General features: G+C 40.5%; 1 protein-coding gene and 1 long non-coding RNA gene across 6 annotated transcripts in view; one reads left to right on the top strand and one right to left on the bottom strand.

The window, feature by feature from the left end:
- The window catches only part of KCNMA1 (potassium calcium-activated channel subfamily M alpha 1), a 332,984-nt gene extending 330,724 nt beyond the window's left edge, over positions 1–2,260 (top strand). For 2 of the 5 annotated variants that reach the window (XM_069980872.1, XM_069980873.1), the window contains one exon: positions 1,533–2,260. In XM_069980872.1, the coding sequence (XP_069836973.1) occupies positions 1,533–1,684 (152 nt within the window). In that variant the 3' untranslated portion in view covers positions 1,685–2,260. Of the gene's footprint in view, positions 1–1,529 lie in introns of all 5 variants that reach the window. The other 3 variants (XM_069980871.1, XM_069980868.1, XM_069980867.1) reach the window with 3 other exon arrangements.
- Positions 2,261–9,651: 7,391 nt separating this feature from the next.
- Positions 9,652–19,854, bottom strand: part of LOC138799547 (uncharacterized) — a 31,154-nt gene continuing 20,951 nt past the window's right edge. Inside the window, exons 3-5 of the long non-coding RNA XR_011364276.1 lie at positions 11,878–11,925; positions 10,424–10,651; positions 9,652–9,687 (exon numbers count right to left, since the gene is read on the bottom strand). This is a non-coding gene — a long non-coding RNA (uncharacterized lncRNA). The remainder of the gene's footprint in view (positions 9,688–10,423; positions 10,652–11,877; positions 11,926–19,854) is intronic.

Raw genomic sequence — 19,854 nt, 5'->3', positions numbered from 1 at the left:
CTTCCTGCTCACTCATTCCCCTCGTCCCCTCCATACTTTACAATGGACTCCACAAACTTGCCTGATAATGCACAGAAAAGAAGGGGGGGGGAGGAGAGACTGGAAAACAGCTTTTTAAGTACAGAAAGAGGCATTTTTTGCCTAATAAAACCTATTACAGAGTTTACTTAAAATCACTTGTGCTATTGATTTTTGCAAAAATAATTAAATGACATTTACACTTTAAGTAGCAGGGCAGTGTGTTAGCTGAGGTTTTTTAACCAGTTTTTTAGTAGAAGAACATTTATGTAAAGATATTGATGTTCCTCCTATATACTGAATTTATTAGTAAACATAACCTTATTAACTTTACCGCATTAAGCACATAGCAAAAATAGCATAAGAAAAACCCGAGCCTTTCTCTAAACAGAAACAAAATCTTTGCTTATCCTGTCTCCTGTGAACATTGGTGAAGATGTAGGTGGGGGGTGTGAGGGAAAGTAGATAAAAACTGTATTAAAAAATAATAATCCTAAACATTATATATGAAATGTGTTCATCTGATCAGAGATAAGCTTTTAACACACTATCATTGAAAGGTTGCTTTGAGGCACAATTGGCTGTTCCCGAATGAAATATGTCCCACTATGTGTCACATACCGACTAAATGGCTTTTTAAATGGAGCTGAAATTATTTTGATGTGTACACATCTCAGGGTTTTAATACAACCCACTGTTAAAACGATGCATCCAGATCCGTCTCTTTAAAACCTCATTCATAATTCAGAGCCTGTGATGTGTTCTAAGAGATCTGGGAGCTTTAAAAGAACACGAATTAAACTGAAATATTCCAGTTTTATTAGAGAGACAGTTAACCCCTCTTCTGCCAGGCTGGATAAGCTAGCCGCTTACAAATAAGGCCAATTTTCTTCATCAACAACCACCATTAAGCATTTTTGAGCAGATTGTGGAGGCTTCCCGAAGCATAAACTAGTCATTACACTGTGTTAGCCTATAGACAAGGGGTCATGTACAATGCTCATAGATCCCATTTAGGTACACAGATCTTAAAGTGTATGGACTTTTATTGAATTAGTTTGATAACTCTTCCCTTATCTATAGTATGGTAAGCTTTACCCGCTGGTTCCCCATCACTGCCGTCCTCTCTTTCTCACAGTTCTATTTTTATTTATATCATGTTTTCATCTATGTTTTTAAGATTGTTCAATTATTTGGCTTCCAGCACTAACTATGCCTATTTCCCTTTCTCCCATTTTGTCTTTCCTTCAAACCCACCCTTTCATTCTGCTTTCTGCCTCCACTCCTCCTCACTGCTACTAACCCCTAATGCTTCTATTTCTACTTTGGCCAAATCACTACTTTTATGTTAATAATGTCCTTTTATGCAATTTGTCTCTCTGCACCCCGATTCCTTACACATTATATATCACTTCCTTCTACCATCTTGATATCTTTTCTCAATCTCTGCTTCTGCCGCCCTTCCTGCCCCGCTTCTCCCTCTTTGTGTACTCCTTAATTTTGCTCCACAGCAGAAAAGAAATGGTATACAGATGAAATGGAAAACGCTTACCCCAGAAACATTCAGATTAAGCCAATGAGCACACACATGGCTAATCAGATTAATCAATACAAATCGACGAGCAGCTTGATACCGCCAATCCGAGAGGTCGAAGATGAATGTTGATTCACAAATAAACTTATAAAGCAAATAAAAAAAAACAGAGACCTATTCACGGAACTTGAAGACATATCCAAGGCTTGTAAAGCAACACCTCACGTGCAAGCGTTCTAGAAACTGGAAAAGTGACGGAGCTCAACAGGCCTGTATGGAGCGCACATACAGAGACTGATAGAAGCAAATGTAAAATATTTCATTTATAAATGAACTGCACCTATATAGTCATGTATAGCCTCTAGTGTTTTAAATTATTTTTATTCATTAGAAAGAAAAAAATATATAAATATATATTTTTTGTCAAGTCTTTGCCCAAAAAAAATCCAGGACGAAAAACAGCCATTTGTATGGGAAAGTTAAAAGGAGCTTTGTGTCAAACTCTTTCACGAAGGACAGCTCAATACTTTCCCTGCCAGAAGACCAAGCAAGCCTCTTCCTATTGTCGCCACACTCAATGCTCTGCAGGGTCTTCTTGCCATTGAAAGATAAGAGAAAGTCATTGTCTTGAATTCTGTCTCATGCTTCTGCCACAAAGTATTGTAAAAGATCTGGATACTCTTTATTGAAATTGCTTATTTTATCTTGTTCTGTTTTCTTTTTCTTATTGTATCTATTATTTTTAAGGAAGGCCACACACTGCTGCTTCATATAAAGCCTTGGTGTAATACCAACCTAAAAGGCAACGCTACGACTAGAGGGTTTTCCTGAATTTCGATTTGTCTACCAAAGTAGTCTTGTTATTCACAGTCACCATTACATCATCTGCAGTCAAGTAACTTAATGTCATAGCTCATTATTTGCCATTACTTATACAGCACCGACATTTACAGCAGTGCTGTATGGAAATCATTAGTCACAGAAATCGAAGTCCCTATTAGGACTCACCGTCAAGTTTCCTTATGTGTGACACACACAGTTACATCAACTTCAGTATGTTTTTGGATTACATGGAGAAAACCTGCACAGATACAAGGAGAACAATCATGATGTCAAACCAGGACCGTAGTGTTTAGATTGGTCATTACATGTTTGATCCTTGAGGATCTTACATCCCAGAATCTCAAGGATCAGTACTGAAGATGAGCGATTTTACAGTAATAACGAAGTGAAGAGCTTTCTTACCTCTGCAATCCACTGCCTTTTAAATGACTGCTGCTGGGAAAAGCTGGATCCCGTCCTGGGAAGCTGGGAGAGGACGGGATCCAGCTTTTCCCAGCACCCAAGGGGAGCATAGGTTTGTTAAATGGAAGGAGGTTGATGAGTGGATTGCAGAGATAACGAAGCGCTTTACTTTGTTATTACTGTAAATTCCCTCATCTCTAATCAGCACATTGAAGGGATTACACTTCACACATTTTGTTGTGAAAGAAGTCAAGAGAAAAATAATAATTTGCAAGCAGGCCGAGGGAAACATAATAAACAAGCACTACTTACCTCTCCTTGTTCCCCTGAAGCGTTGTGTCATTGGCTGCAGGATTCCTGCCGCAACTAATACCCCCCATAAGTTCCGATGTCGTCACAACTCCGGGGGGAAATGCCCGAACAGTCACTAAGGCTAGGTGGTACTGTGTTTTTGCAGTCATTATAACATATTGGTTTTTAAAGGGTTACTTTTAATGTACACAAAAACGTGGTCATCCTTGTTTTTGTGTGCGCTAAAAAAAAGGGGGGAAAAAAGCTCCATCCATTTTGATCTGTGCGGTTTTTTTTTTGTAATAAAAGTCAATGGAAAAAATTTATCCAAATGGACTGTACACAACTGCATCCATTTTATACATTAAACGGACTGCAAAAACGCAGCCTAACTGGCTGAGGGGGCAGTCCATCAGTTCAGTTTTGACGTCCCTGGGGCAGGTGGTCCTGGAGTGGCCCTGTCTGCTTGAAAATTTTTATTTACTTTGGACTTCTCCTTTAACTCATTAGAGGTGATGACTGGCCCTGCAACTGGTCTTATTTAAGTGAATTGAAGGCTGGGCGAAATATGCTGCTGAGTGCTTTTCTCCCCTGCTCCCTGTGATTACAATCTTGCTGCACAAGCTGAGCCCCATGGATTTATCATCAGGGATCATTGCAGGGAGCTATGGAAGGAAGTGCTCAACCAGGTGCTTCTTCTGTCTGTATTTAGAGATTTGTTGGGGTCTGAGCACCCAGACCATGACTGATCAACTAAACAAGTTTCTTTTTACAATCACAGGGACATTTTCATGTGTATGGGCTAAACGGGAGAGAGAACTCTTGGCCATACAATATTAAAGATATAGGGGCACCACCTACGCCATCAATGTCTGTAATCTTAAGATCCGAACCACATACCACGCCACAGTGTGTTACAATATGCCAGACCTCTAATCACCTATTAAGTACTATAGTCCCTTATTTTATGATAACAGGACTTTTACGTGTTAATTATTAACAATTTCTGATTCTTTTACTGACGTTTGTTTAAAGGTCCTTTATATGGGCTGATGCTGGATCATTTGTGTGTCCTCAATTGATGTGCAGCTGACAAAAGAGGATTTTTTGACATGTGAAAACAATATGATCAGCCAAAGAAGCAAAGTTGGGTGATTGCCGTGTCTATTACACACAACGTTATTGGCCTGTTCAGCACTAATCAAAGAGAGAATTAAGGCCTCAGGTGTAGAGAAGATTGAACATCAGAACATCCTAGGTTCGATCAAACTCGAACATTCCCGAACCTTCAACATTTGATTGCTGATGCCTTCCCGGTCCATGGGTAAGGATGAGCGTGCCTGGGGACCTCCTGGAATTCTGGGATTCAGCCTATTACCTAGGCTAAATCTCAGAATTCTAGGCGGTCCCTGGGCATGCTCCTCCTTACCCACAGACCAGGAAGGCATCCGTAATCAAATGCGGAAGGTTTTGGAATGTTCGGGTTCGATTGAACCTAGGATGTTCGACCACCTCTACTCAGGTAACGGCCATGGTTCAGCTGATGTTTGGCAATGTACCACTAAAGCAATAGTATGCTAAAGCAACAGGTTACATAAAAGATGTCTATATCCAGAAATTTGCACTGCGGTTGGCTGCAACAAGGCCATTTTGTACAGTAGTTCCTAGGGTAGAATAAATATGAGCCTATATTGATTATCAGGAACAAATATCTGTGTCTGAAATATTTACATATGCTCCTCCAGCTGGGAAAAAATTGTGGACTGTCCAGAAGGATAGTTAGCAACATTGGAAAGGACATACAGTGTGTAGTTGCTCAGGTTGAGTAAGTGGTTAAACCAACACATGGAGGCTGGGTTCACACTACGTATATTTCAGTCAGTATTGTGGTCCTCATATTGCAACCAAAACCAGGAGTGGATTAAAAACACAGGCTCTGTTCACACAATGTTGAAATTGAGTTGATGGCCGCCATATAACAGTAAATAATTGCCATTATTTCAATACAACAGCCGTTGTTTTAAAATACCAGCAAATATTTGCCATTAAATGGCGGCCATCCACTCAATTTCAACATTGTGTGAACAGATCCTTTCTGTGTTTTTAATCCACTGCTGGTTTTGGTTGCAATATGAGGACCACAATACTGACTGAAATATACGTAGTGTGAACCCAGCCGGAATCTGGGAATCTACTTTCAAGGTAAGGAACAGAACTGTTGATGTGACTCACGCCTAGAGGTGGATTGTTAGGTGGGCTTAAACCCCTTATGTCCACACTTCATGCTGAGCTCTTTCAATGCAACGTGCCCAGGTTATTGCACAAGAGGATATCTGCCACTAACTGCATTCCCAGACAAATGCAGCAGGTAAATCCACAGGTAAGCTGTTAAAGGATCACATGAATTATTTAGCGATTGTTCATGCAGCCCTGGCCATGCGATCAACATTTAACTGTGTACAATAGAGATGAGCTTAACAAACCCGACTGTGCGCCATTTGATTACCGGTGGCTGAAGAAGGTGAATGCAGCCCTAAGGCTGCCTGGTAAACATGAATACAGAAAGGGCTCCATTCGGACTCCATCTGTGGTTTGTCGAATGCAGGTGGCACGCCATGTAAATGTTTAAGTAGCTCGAGTTGCGCTCATCCCTAATGAACAAGTGCCGATCTAGGGGTTTAGTACTTGTTAATAGTGCAGCTCAGGCAACATGTTAAGGTCTTATGGCCAAGACAACATTGCGACTTTGTGTAGTGCTACTTTTAACAATTGAGTGACAGCTGCAGTTCACAAGATTGCATAGAGCTCAGTGTATTGCTCCGGACTGCCGCTGTAGCTCAACATTTAAAATCAATCTTGTAGCTCTACAAAAAGTTACAGCATAGGCTGAGCCTAATGCGGAATGTATAGTAGCCCCCAACCTTCATTTTTCTAAGTAAAACATAAAAAATTGCTTTGCAGTTAATTTGATGAACATGAGCCTCAGATTTGACTCTGAATGACTGGTAAAAGTATAATCAAACTAGAGTCTCCCCATAGAAGGCTATGGCACCTGTTCATACAGATTGACTTCTGTGTAGAATATAGATCTATAATACAAATCAATGGAGGTTAAAATACTTATCTATATTTAATGAGGCACATACAGATCCATGTTTTTCCTTTAACGTCAGTACACAGTTCTAAAAAGGAATCTGTTTTTTATCTAATTTGAGAAAAATGATGATTTGTGTTATAGATCTACATCTTTAGACTTCATTGACTTCTAGAGGATGAATAGAGATCACATGGTTAGAAATCATCTGTGGTGTGTCGAGTACAGGTGGCACGCCATGTGAATGCTTAACTAGCTGAAATCTCGTTCCTTTCTTGCATTTCTGCAGTAAAATTAGGTTAGGGAATACCTGTGTCAGCATATGTCAAAATATATGTATTAAAGTCACCGGTGAACTAAAACAGTACAAATTTATCATTTCAGAACAGTAATGTTCACTTTTAGAGTTTAATCCTGGGGGGATAACGTCTTTATTGCCTTGGTGTTAATGGACCAATGTGGATAAAAGTCATCAACTACAAACATATTTTGAAGCCTAATAAATCATTATAGAATGTCCACCTTTTACACCTTTTTATTTTTAGTTCTGAATAATTTTTTAAAGCGAATGTATCACCAGGTACATCGCTTTGTGTTTTTTACATAAACAAATCAGTGCAGGGAAGCCAGTGCAGCAGTCTTTTTATATATTTTTTAACCACTGCCCGATTCCCAAGCATGGCGCTGGTCTATCGCCGAGCACTGGCCCGTCATGAAGCGCCGAAGGCAGGCCCGCCGGCCCCAGTGTGATGAAACCCCCTCCCCTCTGTGACATGGCTCCATTGGAATCAATGGAGCTGTGTCACAGAGGGGAGGGAAGATTTCACGCTGATGGCCAGCTGGCCCACTTCCAGTGCTTCATGCCGGGCTGGTGCTTAGCAACCAGGCGGCGGCACCGGCATTTCCACATCTGGTCTTTTAATGTAAAAAAACACAAAGCGATTTACCTAGCGGTGCGTTTGCTTTAATATTATATTTATAAAGTATTTTTTCATCTGTGTGAGGCATAAAGGTGGCCTTACACATAAGAGCAGAGTGACCTAGTTTTGGTGGGACTGTCAACTTATATTCCCAAGGGAGTAACTCAATTACAGAGACCTCTAACCGCGGCTTTGTGCCCTCTCCTCCTTGAGAACACACACACTTGGCCCTGCTGAAGGGGTATGTGTATATGGAGATCAGGAGGAATAGCTGTCACTCGATATAGCCACATTAAGAGACATGGTAGATGCGCTTTTAAGATTTTTTTTTTTTCTGGTTTGGATTCAAAGTGACCATTTATGTGTTTTATATTTAATTTTGTACAACTAAGCATAATATGAAGGCCTAGATTTATCAAAGTGTGTAGAATAGAAAGTGTTGTAAACTGGCTAAAGTATCCAATCACACCACAGGTTTCAGCTTTGGTAAAATAAAAGCTGAGCTGTGATTGGTTGCTGTGGACAGCTTACACTAGTTTCTATTCTACACACTTTCATAAATCTGGGCCAAAGTATTTTATTTCATTTGATTTATTTTCTATATAATAGTTTTATAGTATAAACTTATTTTTTGTTTGCTACACATTATATGGATTTTATTACTACAAATGTAAGGAACAGTTGAGTAGGTTAAGGAGATGTGCCCAATCCAAAATGAAAATAGAGAACCCTTCGGGTTTATAAAATCACTCTGCATGACTGTTCAGTTATCCTTACTAGCTGAGAAACAGAAAGCTCATAAGGCTTCCCCCACTAGGGTCAAAAGAAGTTGCTGTATAACTCTCATAGACTGTGATTTGTGGGTAAGATGGAAGCCTCTGTTGGCCTTAATTCAGAATATTAAAATACCCATTGGCCAAGGGTTTAAAGGGGAAGTCCACCCATATATATATTTTTTTTTATAGCAAGTGCTGGGGAGGAGGATGATAAAAGAAATAGCATGCCTTTACCTCCCCCGCTCCAGTGCTGGTGGCTGCTCTGGTCCCTAGCTGCTTCCTGGATTGAGCGGAAACCCGGATCGTGTCATATGAGGAGGTCCACTCAGCCAGTCAACGCCCCCCCCCCCCCCCCCCCAGCACTTGCTAAAAAATTGGTCTGGCTGGACTTCTGGACTCATGTAGTGATAAGTGCAAATCAAGCATCCAAGGTCCATTCGAATCCAAGTGTGCAGCATTTGATTACTGGGGGCTGAAGAAGTTGGATTCAGCCCTAGGGAGTCCCTGAAAGCATGGATACAGCCTATGGCTATGTTCACACAACGTAAGTTCTGTGGGAATCACGGCCTTTGTTACAAAAGCCATGATTCCCATGAAACTTACGTAGTGCTGCCTTCTGAGGGAATCCTGGCCGGAGTGTATACACATAGTATACACTCCGGCCAGGATCCCTAGCGGCGCCATAAAAAAACTGACATGTCAGTTTTCTGCGGCTGCTATTCATTGAACAGCAGCCACAGAAAACCCTGTCAGTGCACACTGTGCATAGTGTGCTGTGGGGAGTTCTGATGCGGGCGTGCATGGATGCACCTGCATCAGAACTCTGCGGCGCTAAAGATCATCAGGCCGGTGCAGTACCGGCCGGGATGATTTTTTCTGAAACCGACCGTACTGTAGTGTGAACATAGCCTATAGCTGTATCCATGTTTTCCAGGCAGCTTTAGGGTTGCATCCAACTTCTTCAGCCACTGGTAATAAAATGGCACAATATATGTATCCAACACCAGTGCTAGATAAAATATCAATATTTTATCAAGGGAAAGCTGCCTACCCACTGGTAATATGATTTTGGCATCTTTTAGACTCCAGAAATGTGGTAAGTATTTATGTACCTTAATGCCCCTTATAGATTACAAGTAACAGCAGCATTGTACACAATGGCCTAAACAGATTAGCCCAGACAATCCTCCATGGCTGTATTGTGATAAGCGCTTTAGTGTACATTTAATTCCCATGTATACCAGTATAGTAACAATAAAAACTATACATCATAGCAAAAAAATGAGCTCCTGACTCCAGCTCCCTTCACAGTGAACGCCTGGCTGAGTGGCAGGGGTGCTGGGTATTGGCACATCGCCAATTAGATATTAATGGCCAACTCATGATCGGTCATCAGTATGTGGAATTAGACAACCCCAACAATGGGGCCGGCACTTCTGTTTGCAGGTGTCAATGTGTTTTTCTATTCCTCTTGTACTGAGTGGTTTCCACTTGAGCCACCCGGCTCTGACAAGGCATGTTAGCAAGCAGAGTGAATGGTGTGGGAACAATGTCGTGAACTTTCTTTGTTTTCCCTTTACCTTACAAACATAGTGCCATTATTACTAAGATTTGACTATATTATTTTTTTTCTAGGGTTTAAACAAATTGATATTTGGCATACAAGCTAGATGGACCTGTAATGCTAATGCGATGGAAAATATAAGTAACTTTATTCTAACGATAATTAAACATCTACTTGAAACAATGGAGACAAGGATGCATATGTCTTTACCTGTCTCTAGAATTCTTAGTCTCAGTGTTTGCCACCTGTTAAAAGAAACCACAATCTAGCATATTGGGAGGATACCTATCACATGTCTGTCTCAAAGCCACGTCATAGAGAAAGGCATATGAAAATTAATGAGACTATAACCATAAATACTTAATAACCCTCAGAAAAACATATGAGTCTTGATGAGGCTATGATATAAATGCTCAAAAGAACTCAGACGTGGTCCCACATGACAAGTTATCCTTACATAACTATAACATAAAAGGAGATAAAACCATTGCGGATGGAGTAAACATACTGCAGCTAAATGATGGTAAATATGAAGATCATCATCAAAGAATGGATTTGTCTAAATAAAAATGAAGTATATAGAAAACCTATTTAGAAAGGTCACATGTGGCTAGGCTATAAAATATACAATGAAACCCTTATTATAAATACTAAATTTAATAATAATAAATAATATTTAACAATAAAACATTATTTCTTGCAATTAAACACAAAGGAGACATGGGGGAGATTTATCAAAGGGATTAAAATTTAGACTGGTGCAAACTGTTCATAGCAGCCAATTATAGCTCAGCCTCCAGCTCTGGTGAAAGGAAAGCTGAGCTGTGATTGGTTGCTGTGGGCAGTTTGCACTAGTCTAAGTTTTACACCCTTTGATAAATTCAAAGTGAAAACCCACCAGGACTCCCTTTCGTGTAGATTTTTTCAACTTGAGACCATATAGAACTTGTAAACGGAGAAGGAAGATTAAACTGCACTCACCAATCAGAAGTTATCTTCATCTTTATTAATTTTTTATGGTAAAACCAAGTGAATTCGGACAAGGTGCAGACCGTGCGATTGCAGACGCCAAAGAGGTAAGGTGACAGGCTGTTTCACGCCCTTCCAGCGCTTCTACGGTACATCCTGACCACATAGACAGTCGGCTAATTCTGAAAAAGTGGTGGCGGGGACTTCTTGGGCACTGGCCTTTAACTGTACTCTACTGTTCTTTTGTAAAAAAAAAAAAAAAAATATATATATATATATATATATATATATATATATATTAATTCTCTTAGAAACATACAGAAAAACATTTGTCAATAAGAAAAGATGAAAGAAGATCGCACAGCCTAGCTCCCCACTCACAGGTCCCAGACGAACGTGTTTACCAGCCACTCGGTGGTGCTCAGTCCCAGAAACAACAATGTGATAAATAATCCAAAAAGAAGTTTAGGACGGCACTCACCAATGTGAATAATCAAACCGGCTTTATTCAGGTCGGGTGACCTCGGCTTCGCAGCGTACGCGTTCGACAAAGCGGCGTTAGTCACAAAACCGAGGTCACCTGACTTCTTTCCCTCATGCTGCTTCATGTTGCCTGAATAAAGCCGGATTGATTACTCACATCGGTGAGTGCCATCCTACACTTCTTTTTGGATTAGAAAAACATTTGTGTTAATTGCCTACAGATAAAAAGATAGCTCAAAAAAAGCAATGGCTGACAATGATTATTAATAGTAACTATTCGTTTCTGATAAAGTACTGCCTGCATGACACTCTCAGTTAAGCTCCGCACACGATCCAGGCAGAAAATGTGCAAGAACTGTGCTGGACTGTTTCATTTTGTGCTTCTGGGTAATTTATGAATTACCCTATAAGAGGAGACCTGATTGGCTAATTAAGTTTGTTCTTGGTAAAGGTAAAATTATAAATATTTACTCCTTCCCAAACTTCACCAGTTACACAAGTGTACATGGCCTGCTTACTAATTAAAATAAAAAAATAATAATAATAATAATATGTCTAATGAAACATTGTACACATAGATTTAGTATGGCTTTATTGTGCAAGCTAAGTTGATCGGGGCAAATGTCCAAACACTGCAGTAAAAGTGAAGCTGATCCCTGCTGGGCGAATCTCTCTTTACAAGGATACATTTCTTTTATGAACATTGCAACTTTGCCATGACTGCATCAAACTGTCAAAGCGATGATGGCTATAAAAAGCAAATTAAAAATGATAGAAGGGCTGCAGCAGGTAACAGCTCTGTGAGCTGTAAAACTTTGAAATCTTATCTCTTCATTGCATTGTTCAGCTGCACCTTCTTGCTCATTCACTCCATCATCTCTAGTGTCTATTCCATCAACCGCTGAATAGCATGCCTTGATGGACAGTTATATGAAGCATGGCATTTACCTATATATATTTATTTATTTATTTTTGACCATTACCGTTTTTTCATGGTCTTCGGAATCCAGCAGAGGCTGCAAAGCTGAAAGCTGCAAATGAAGAAATTATTTTTTAGAGATCGATTGAAAAAGGGGCTTTAACAATGTAAATGTTACTTCATGTCTTTGTTTAGGGCAAACATATATAAATAAATGCTAAAGGCTAAACACATAAAAAATAAATAGATTTTTTTCTACTACATAAATAGTATCAAAGTTAAAGGGTTTGTCCAGTGGACAAATGAGCATTTCTTAGCTCCAGGGGATTCCTATAAAGGCAGTAGTGAACCTGACAGTCTACAAATACTAATCCAGTGTCGGGAGCAGAAGCCCTGCACATACTTCAAACAATTGTGGGTGTTGGACATACAGTAACCCACCCAGGTAAGCACTATTCCTATGAGACAGAATCGCCCCATCCTACACACTGTATTTTCCTTTTCTCCACATATGAATCCCAATAATGTTCATAACATACTGTTAGTATATGGGAATAAACTTGTTATCTGCCTAAACCTTGGTCAGTGGTTGTTTTTCCCATTATATTTTTCTTCATAGAAGCGCCAACAGTTGGAAACTGCTATTTTCTTATATTCTAGGTATTACCAGTATTTGGAAACTAAAGAGTTTTTTGATTTACAATAAAATATAACAATACATATTGAATTGGGAGTTTTTGTGATTGAGATCAATGCAGTTAGAAACCCCTGTCAGAGATCTGTGCATGCTAGATGTTGCTTCATACTTGGTTTGGACACATTTGAATCTGGGAAGGTGTGGATGGGCTGGGGTTTGCTGCTTGCCAGTAAGTTTATACTCTGAGCCATACTGTTGTGTATGAACTCTGGATTTTGAATCTATGGTGCGCCATAAAGTGCAGAGATGTGGCTTTGGATTTGGGCTTCGTCTTTATGCGATTTGTACATTATGCATCATGTAACATTAGACTTTTTCTCTGGGAAGTACTGTAAATTAAACATTGATAGAGCAAAGCCTGAAACGAGCCACAGCACAAAACAAAGTAAAAGACGTTATAAATGGGGAGAGAGAGAGAGAGACAGAGAGTCAAAGAAGCTGAGAAAAAGAGTAGGTGCACAAGAGAGAAGGGAGAATAAAAATAAGTCAATATCAATGGACAGTAAAGAGAGCTGTCCAAGCCTGTATCCATGATAAAGAATACGCTATATATAGAGAGGATATATACCCAGATTTATCAGGCTGCAACTCACATTGTGCGGTTTATCCCACAGTAACAAATTACAGCTCAGATCTATATCATAAAAATGAAAGTCTGTTTGTCTGTCCCCTATAGACTTCCAAACGCTTGAACCGTTTGACCACAAATTTGGCAGGCAGATACATTGGGTGCCCGGGAAGGTTAGAGCGAAGGTCCTGTCCTTGCCAGATGTACAGGAGGGGAGGGGGAAGAGTGCCCCATAGAAATGAATGGCAAAATCTCCACACTGCACACACAGGTGATAGAATTTGCACTGCAGCTCCCCGGCAGTAATGGCAGTTGGAAGCCTTAGTAACCAATAGGATTACTACTTTCATTTTCACAGGGAGCTGGAATGTGATTGGTTACTAGGGTGGCTGCCTCACAACAGATCCACAGAAATAAATGGTAGACCCCCTACTCCAACTATACAGTACAAGTATACAAGACACTACAGGTATACAGGACCCCAAAACTATACACTACAGGTATACAGGACCTCCCCCACAGTATACTACAGGTATACAGGACCCCAAACGATACACTACAGTTATACAGGGCCCCCAACTATACATTACAGGTATACAGGATCTCCAACAACTCTACACTACGGGTATACAGGACCCCCAACTCTACACTACAGGTATACAGGGTCCCCAGACTCTACACTACAGGTATACAGCACCTTCACCAACTATATACTACAGGTATACAATATCCCCAAATTATACACTACAGGTATACAGGACCCCAAACAATACACTTCAGGTATACAGGACCCAAAACTATACACTACAGGTATACAGGACCTCCACCAACTCTATACTACAGGTATACAGCACCTTCAACAACTATAGACTACAGGTATACAAGCCCTCCACCAACTATACACTACAGGTATACAGAACCCGCAAACTATACAGTACAGGTGTACAACCCCCCCAACTCTACACTACAGGCATACAGGACCCCCAAACAATACACTACAGGTATACAGCACCTCCACCAACTATACAGTACCAGTATACAGGACTCCTTAACTCTACACTACAGGTATACAGGGCTCACAACTATACACTACAGGTATACAGGACCTCCACCAACTCTACACTACGGGTATACAGGATCCCCTAACTCTACACTACAGGTATACAGGACCCCCCAACTCTACACTACAGGGATACAGCATCTCCACCAACTATACACTACAGGTATACAGCACCTCTACAGTGCAGGTATACAGGGTCCCCCAACTCTACACTACAGGTATACAGCACTTTCGCCAACTATATACTACAGGTATACAATATCCCCAAACTATACACTATAGGTATACAGGACCCCCAAACTATACACTACAGGTATACAGGACTCCCCAACTATACATTACAGGTATACTAGACCCCACAGAATGATTGTGCCCCCACCATGTTTTATGGTAGCCATGGCATATGGCAGGTGAGTAGCAGTGCCTGGATTCCTTCATACATGACTCTTAAATTGAGGCCAAAATGTTTAATCTTTGTTTAACTAAAATGTCCCTGTCATTATAACTTTCAAAATCTAAATCAACAGTACATGTGATATAGAGCAAGTTTGTAATAAAAATTAATTATTATTTTTATTTTTAGTGATCATGGAAAACACGGCACCCCTGTTTCCTGTTTTTTTTTTTTAGGAAAAAAAAAGAATCAGAAAACAGGAAGTCCTGTGTATCCCAGGCCATCTGAGCGCTCACAGAGAGAAGGCAGTCATGTGATTGATGGACACATTGAGCCGTGACTCTCTGTACTGGCCGGAATTTCTGTGTATAGTCTTTTTTTTCTTTTTTTCAATCTAGCACAAGTCAGACAATCTGCCTTCAGGAAACTGCACCTGGATTTCTGGTAAGTATAGCTTTTGTTTTACAGCATGATAACAACAACAAAAAAATAATCAACGTCTATTGCAAACTTGCTTTTCATCACATCTACTGTTGATTTAGATTTTAAAAGTTATAATGACAGAGACACTTTAAACAGAGAATTTTGTTTATCACAGTCTGAGTACCTTTTTTTTTTTTGCAAACTCCAGGCAGCCTTTCAGGAGAGGCTTTTTTCTGGCAACTCTGCCATTAACTCCAGATTGGTGAAGTGCTGTAGTGATGGCCTTCTAGAAGTTTCTCCTTTCCAAGGCCCTTCTCCCCAAAGGTTCATTCTTTGGTTGGAGGACAGAATCAGCCCGTGCATAGAATGGAGTCTAAGACACCGGCGGAGACGCGTGAGCCCGCATCAGTCCACAGTGGGTGCGAGCTGCGGAATGCGCGACAGGTTATCCGTCGCCATTCCGCGTGTACATGCACCCTTAGCTTGCAGGAACTCAGCGCCGGCTTTCTCAGTCTCTCTCCCTCTCTCCTAAACATATTACATGCTAAACCCTTTACACACTATGTTTTGTCCTGGGTGTCTCCGTTTGTAAAGATAGAAATCCCCTGACAACAGGCAGTGGACAGCAGACTGGAAAGAAGGAATACACCTGGTGGCAAAAATATTAGGTATCGCATGAAGGGAAGTTGTTGAATAAACACTGACCATTTAAGTTCAGTGATAAGGAATCAGGAGGCAAAAAATGGCTACTATAAACTTAGCCGGTGTGCCTTACCTTTTGGCTAATCAGCCGTGCAAGCATAACATTTAAATAAGACTTAAACATGTGTGCTTCTCCCTTAAGTCTTCAGTTTTCTAGATCTGGAGGACTCTAATTCTGAGTAAAAAGTGGCTCTCAGGGACCCTAAAACTGTTGTTCGATATGAAGGGTTCTGATCTCAAGGACAGAGCTCAGATTATCTGAAGGTCAGCTCCTTACTGTACAGACTTTGATGGCTAAGCCTTAGCATCAGCCATTATTGTTCATCTTCCAGAGCTCACAAACAGAGGTCCACATCCATTGCTGCCACAAAATATTACGGCTGGAAAATTCTTAAGTATGAAAAAGTAATCCAAGAGCTATTTATATTCTAAATTCCAAGTATTCAGCAATGAATACTACGAAATGTATTGCAAGCAGGAACTCTGCTCTCTGTACATCGGTCTTGTTGACTGATGGAACCGCAGAATACTTGTAATATAATTAGAAAACAAAAACTGTTACATAGTTAAAGCTGTACAATGTTTTATTCCTCAGCAGGAATGAGGTTTATAAAACATAGAACAGTTATACTAGCTCACTGAGAATAAGCAAGTTCTGATAATGAACAAGAAGGGAGTTGTGCATGCATCAGGGTCCAGTGATCATAACATCATCTATTTGGAGAGATTTGTAGTGAAGTCTGCTTTAAAGGTAATAAAAGGAGAAATATGGGATCTTTAAAACTGCTGGGAGAAAATTGATTAGAACCATTAGCCACAGAATCCATCTAAGAATAACACAGTTAAGAAAGCACTGAAAAGCTAACATGGGAAGAGACTGATGAAGAGTAAAAAGGGGGCAGAATGGCATTAAAAGAACGGTAGTTACTTTCTATTACGTGTGAAAAATGGGGAAACTATGCCGCCTACCAAAATCATTTTTTTCTGAAAGTGCAAGAGAAATCAGAAAGCATTTAGGAATAATATATCATATAAGGTTTTTAGGTAGTGTACACAGATCTACATGTTTCTGAGAAAATTTGACCCTTCAGCTATCACTGCTGATTGACAGGTAATGCATAGTAATAGAGCATTGTCAGTCAGAAGCATTAGAGGGGCCTGAATCTCAGGAGTACATCAGTCTCCTTCTGACGCAAAGGGCAAGCACTACACTGCCAAGATGGTCCGATACCCCAGGTAAGCAAGCGCCAATCTGCTAAATGAGCACTCGCTTACAGAGCGATGTCTGTGCAGCACTTGCTTTGTCTATAGAAAATAATAGAGCTATACTTTATCTCTCAAGCTCCTCGATGTTTCTCCAGTGTCTCTCCATGCTTCTCTCCATTCACTGGCAGAGTGGCCACAGGACAGCAAGTGGTGACTTCAGTGAGCAGGGACAAGCCAGGAGGACAGCGGGGAGTGTGGAGAGGTGAGTATATAAGTTTATTATTTTTTATACACTTTCATTGGCCACTGACTGTGCACCTCCTATTACATGGAGCAATGTGCGGCCAGTGGCCAATGATTTATAAACTTGTTAAAAGGCAACAATCAACCAATGACGGGCTCTTCGACTGATCATTGTCTTTATTACAGAGGGCGATATCTGGCAGATTCTGCCTGATTGGGAAGAGTATCACCTTGTGTTATAGGACCTGAAGGCCCTTATTTCAAGGGATTATTATCATTCAAAAAAATCGTTTAATCGTTTGAATTTAAACGATAATCGTTTTGTGTAATAGTAGGCAACGATTAAACAACCAATTTGAAATCGCTGACTGTTTGATAGAATCTGGACCTTTTTTTTTATTGTTGATCATTCACAAATCGTTCGGTTTATAACACATCGTTCATTCGTTCCCTGGACTATCAGCCAGAAAAGGACGAACACAAGAACGACCATAAGTATCTATCATTGTTTTGTGTAATAGGGTGAATGATTTAAGCTGGTTGGTCATAGCGGTTGTTTCAGATCGTTAATCGCCAAAATATCTCCCAGCGTAACACCACCCTAAAAGACTACGGGGTGGACTAAAACTTGTGTCTGGCTACAAAGTGATTTCTGGTCGCACAATTAGAAACCACTTGGTCATGTTTCATTATTACCCAATTCTCCACTCACAAGTGGCCATGACCCTACAATGGCAAAAGATCTTGGATGGATTTCTTGCGACGGAGGGTCAGGTCATGGCCACTTGTTAATCGCAACACGACTCCATTTACTTGCATGAGTGGTGGAGTTGCTCATTCATGGTAGCATGATTCAGTGATTTTGTCCACACAACCTGTTTCTTTTTACTATCAAGCTTTCTCCTTAAAGGGGTTATCCAGCGCTACAAAAACATGGCCACTTTTTCCCCTCTATTGTCTCCAGTTTGGGTGGGGTTTTGAACTCAGTTCCTTTGAAGTAAATGGAGCTTAATTGCAAACTGCACCTGAACTGGAGACAAGAGAAGGGGAAAAGTGGCCATGTTTTTGTAGCGCTGGATAACCCCTTTAAACTGTGTCCCATATATGTGATTGGTGGGGAAAGTAAATATCTGTACCGTACTGGTTTGTCTGTGACTTCCCCAAGGCCTGCCAGTAAAGCTATTACAGAATTTTATAATTTCCAGAAAAAAACAGGAAATGATCAGTTCAATAAACTGTTTGTACGGCTTAATGGGAACAGACTGATATAATTCTTTTACCAATCTGATTTGGTAATCTGGTTTAGTAACTTGAACCTTTATATGCACTGGGGGCATGTTGCATCTGTAGCTGCATTGGTGAGGCCACCCTTCCTGTAGATACACCCGCCCTCTAACACAGAGTTACCCCTATGTGGTTACGTCTCCACAGAGTAGCTGAAGGAGTAGTGGAGTTAGGCTCACCCCTGCACCTACAGATGAAACCATGCCACATGTGCACCTAATTAACATATCCAATAAAATGCTGACTATAGGCCAAGCTGGACCGTATCTGCAAAAGTAAGGTATCCTTTTGTTCAGTGCAAAGTGACCATAAACCATACAAACTGTTTATTGAACGGGGGGTGGTGATAGTTTCCCTTTAAATAACAAAGCTACCTCTGCTACATCTGAAGCTGCCAACAAAGCTCAGTGTACGTTATTTCATTGAATCATTAGATATAGTTTTCATTTACATATTAAAAGGCTGGATCAACAATTTTACTCTCTTCTTTGGACAGAGTTCCACCTGCCTGTGAGCCCTCAGTTCCCAAGGATACAGCCAGCCACTGATGCATGCTTTTAGTGTGAGCCATGGTCTGAGGCATAACAGTAACATATGGGTAGACAAAGGTGTTGTAGTGATGTATGGGAGCCATGAATCTTCCAAACGAGTCACTGAGATGAGGCACTGCTGGAATGATAGTCTCATCCAGAGATATCCGCAGACATTAAATTCTACACAACCTGATACAAAGCAGCAGAGGGAGGAAAATAATTCATGAAATAAAAAAAAAATGAAGCTACAGCTTTTTCTAAAGGTTTTCACTCCTCCCATTTACAAAAGCAACCAATACTTCTTTACGGAAAAGCTGATGGACTAAGATGAGTTTTTATGTAGGTTCTAGAAATATTGCCACCAGGCTTTCCAGTTATTAATAATTGTGTGTTGCAAAGGTTGCACTTCTGTAGGTTATGTTATAGAAGAGTCCTCTATAGCTACAGTATATACTATTCTGACCATGGAGGGATAGGAAGTCTTAATCTTGCAAAATAATTGTATCGGATTTGTAAATACACTTTGCATATTAAACACGTTTCAGCATGTGTTAACTCTATTAAAAGGCTGTATTTGTGTGGCATATGTTGGTATAGCAGCAGAAAGGTATGCCGATGTACAGTATATTGCGGCATAACTGCACTGGACCCAATGACTTCATGGACCAAACGTAGCGACTACAAGCGACTAGAGATGGTGAATTTACAGTATAAGCAAAGCGTTTTGTTAGCTCGGCAATCTGCTTATCAGTTGGCTGCCTATAAAGTCTGTGCTGCTCAGCCCCAGGTGCCAGGAAAAGTTAGGTCCAGTCCTGGGAGAAGTTTCCCAGGAATGGATCCAGCTTTCCCTGGAACCCAGGGTGGAGCGGCAAAGACTTCAAAAGCAGCCGGCTATGAATTCACTCATCTCTACAAGCGACTACTGTATGTT

The sequence above is a fragment of the Dendropsophus ebraccatus genome, chromosome 8 (assembly GCF_027789765.1).
Source record: "Dendropsophus ebraccatus isolate aDenEbr1 chromosome 8, aDenEbr1.pat, whole genome shotgun sequence".
Classification (NCBI taxonomy): Eukaryota; Metazoa; Chordata; class Amphibia; order Anura; family Hylidae; genus Dendropsophus; species Dendropsophus ebraccatus.
This window is presented reverse-complemented; position numbering and strand designations above follow the sequence as displayed.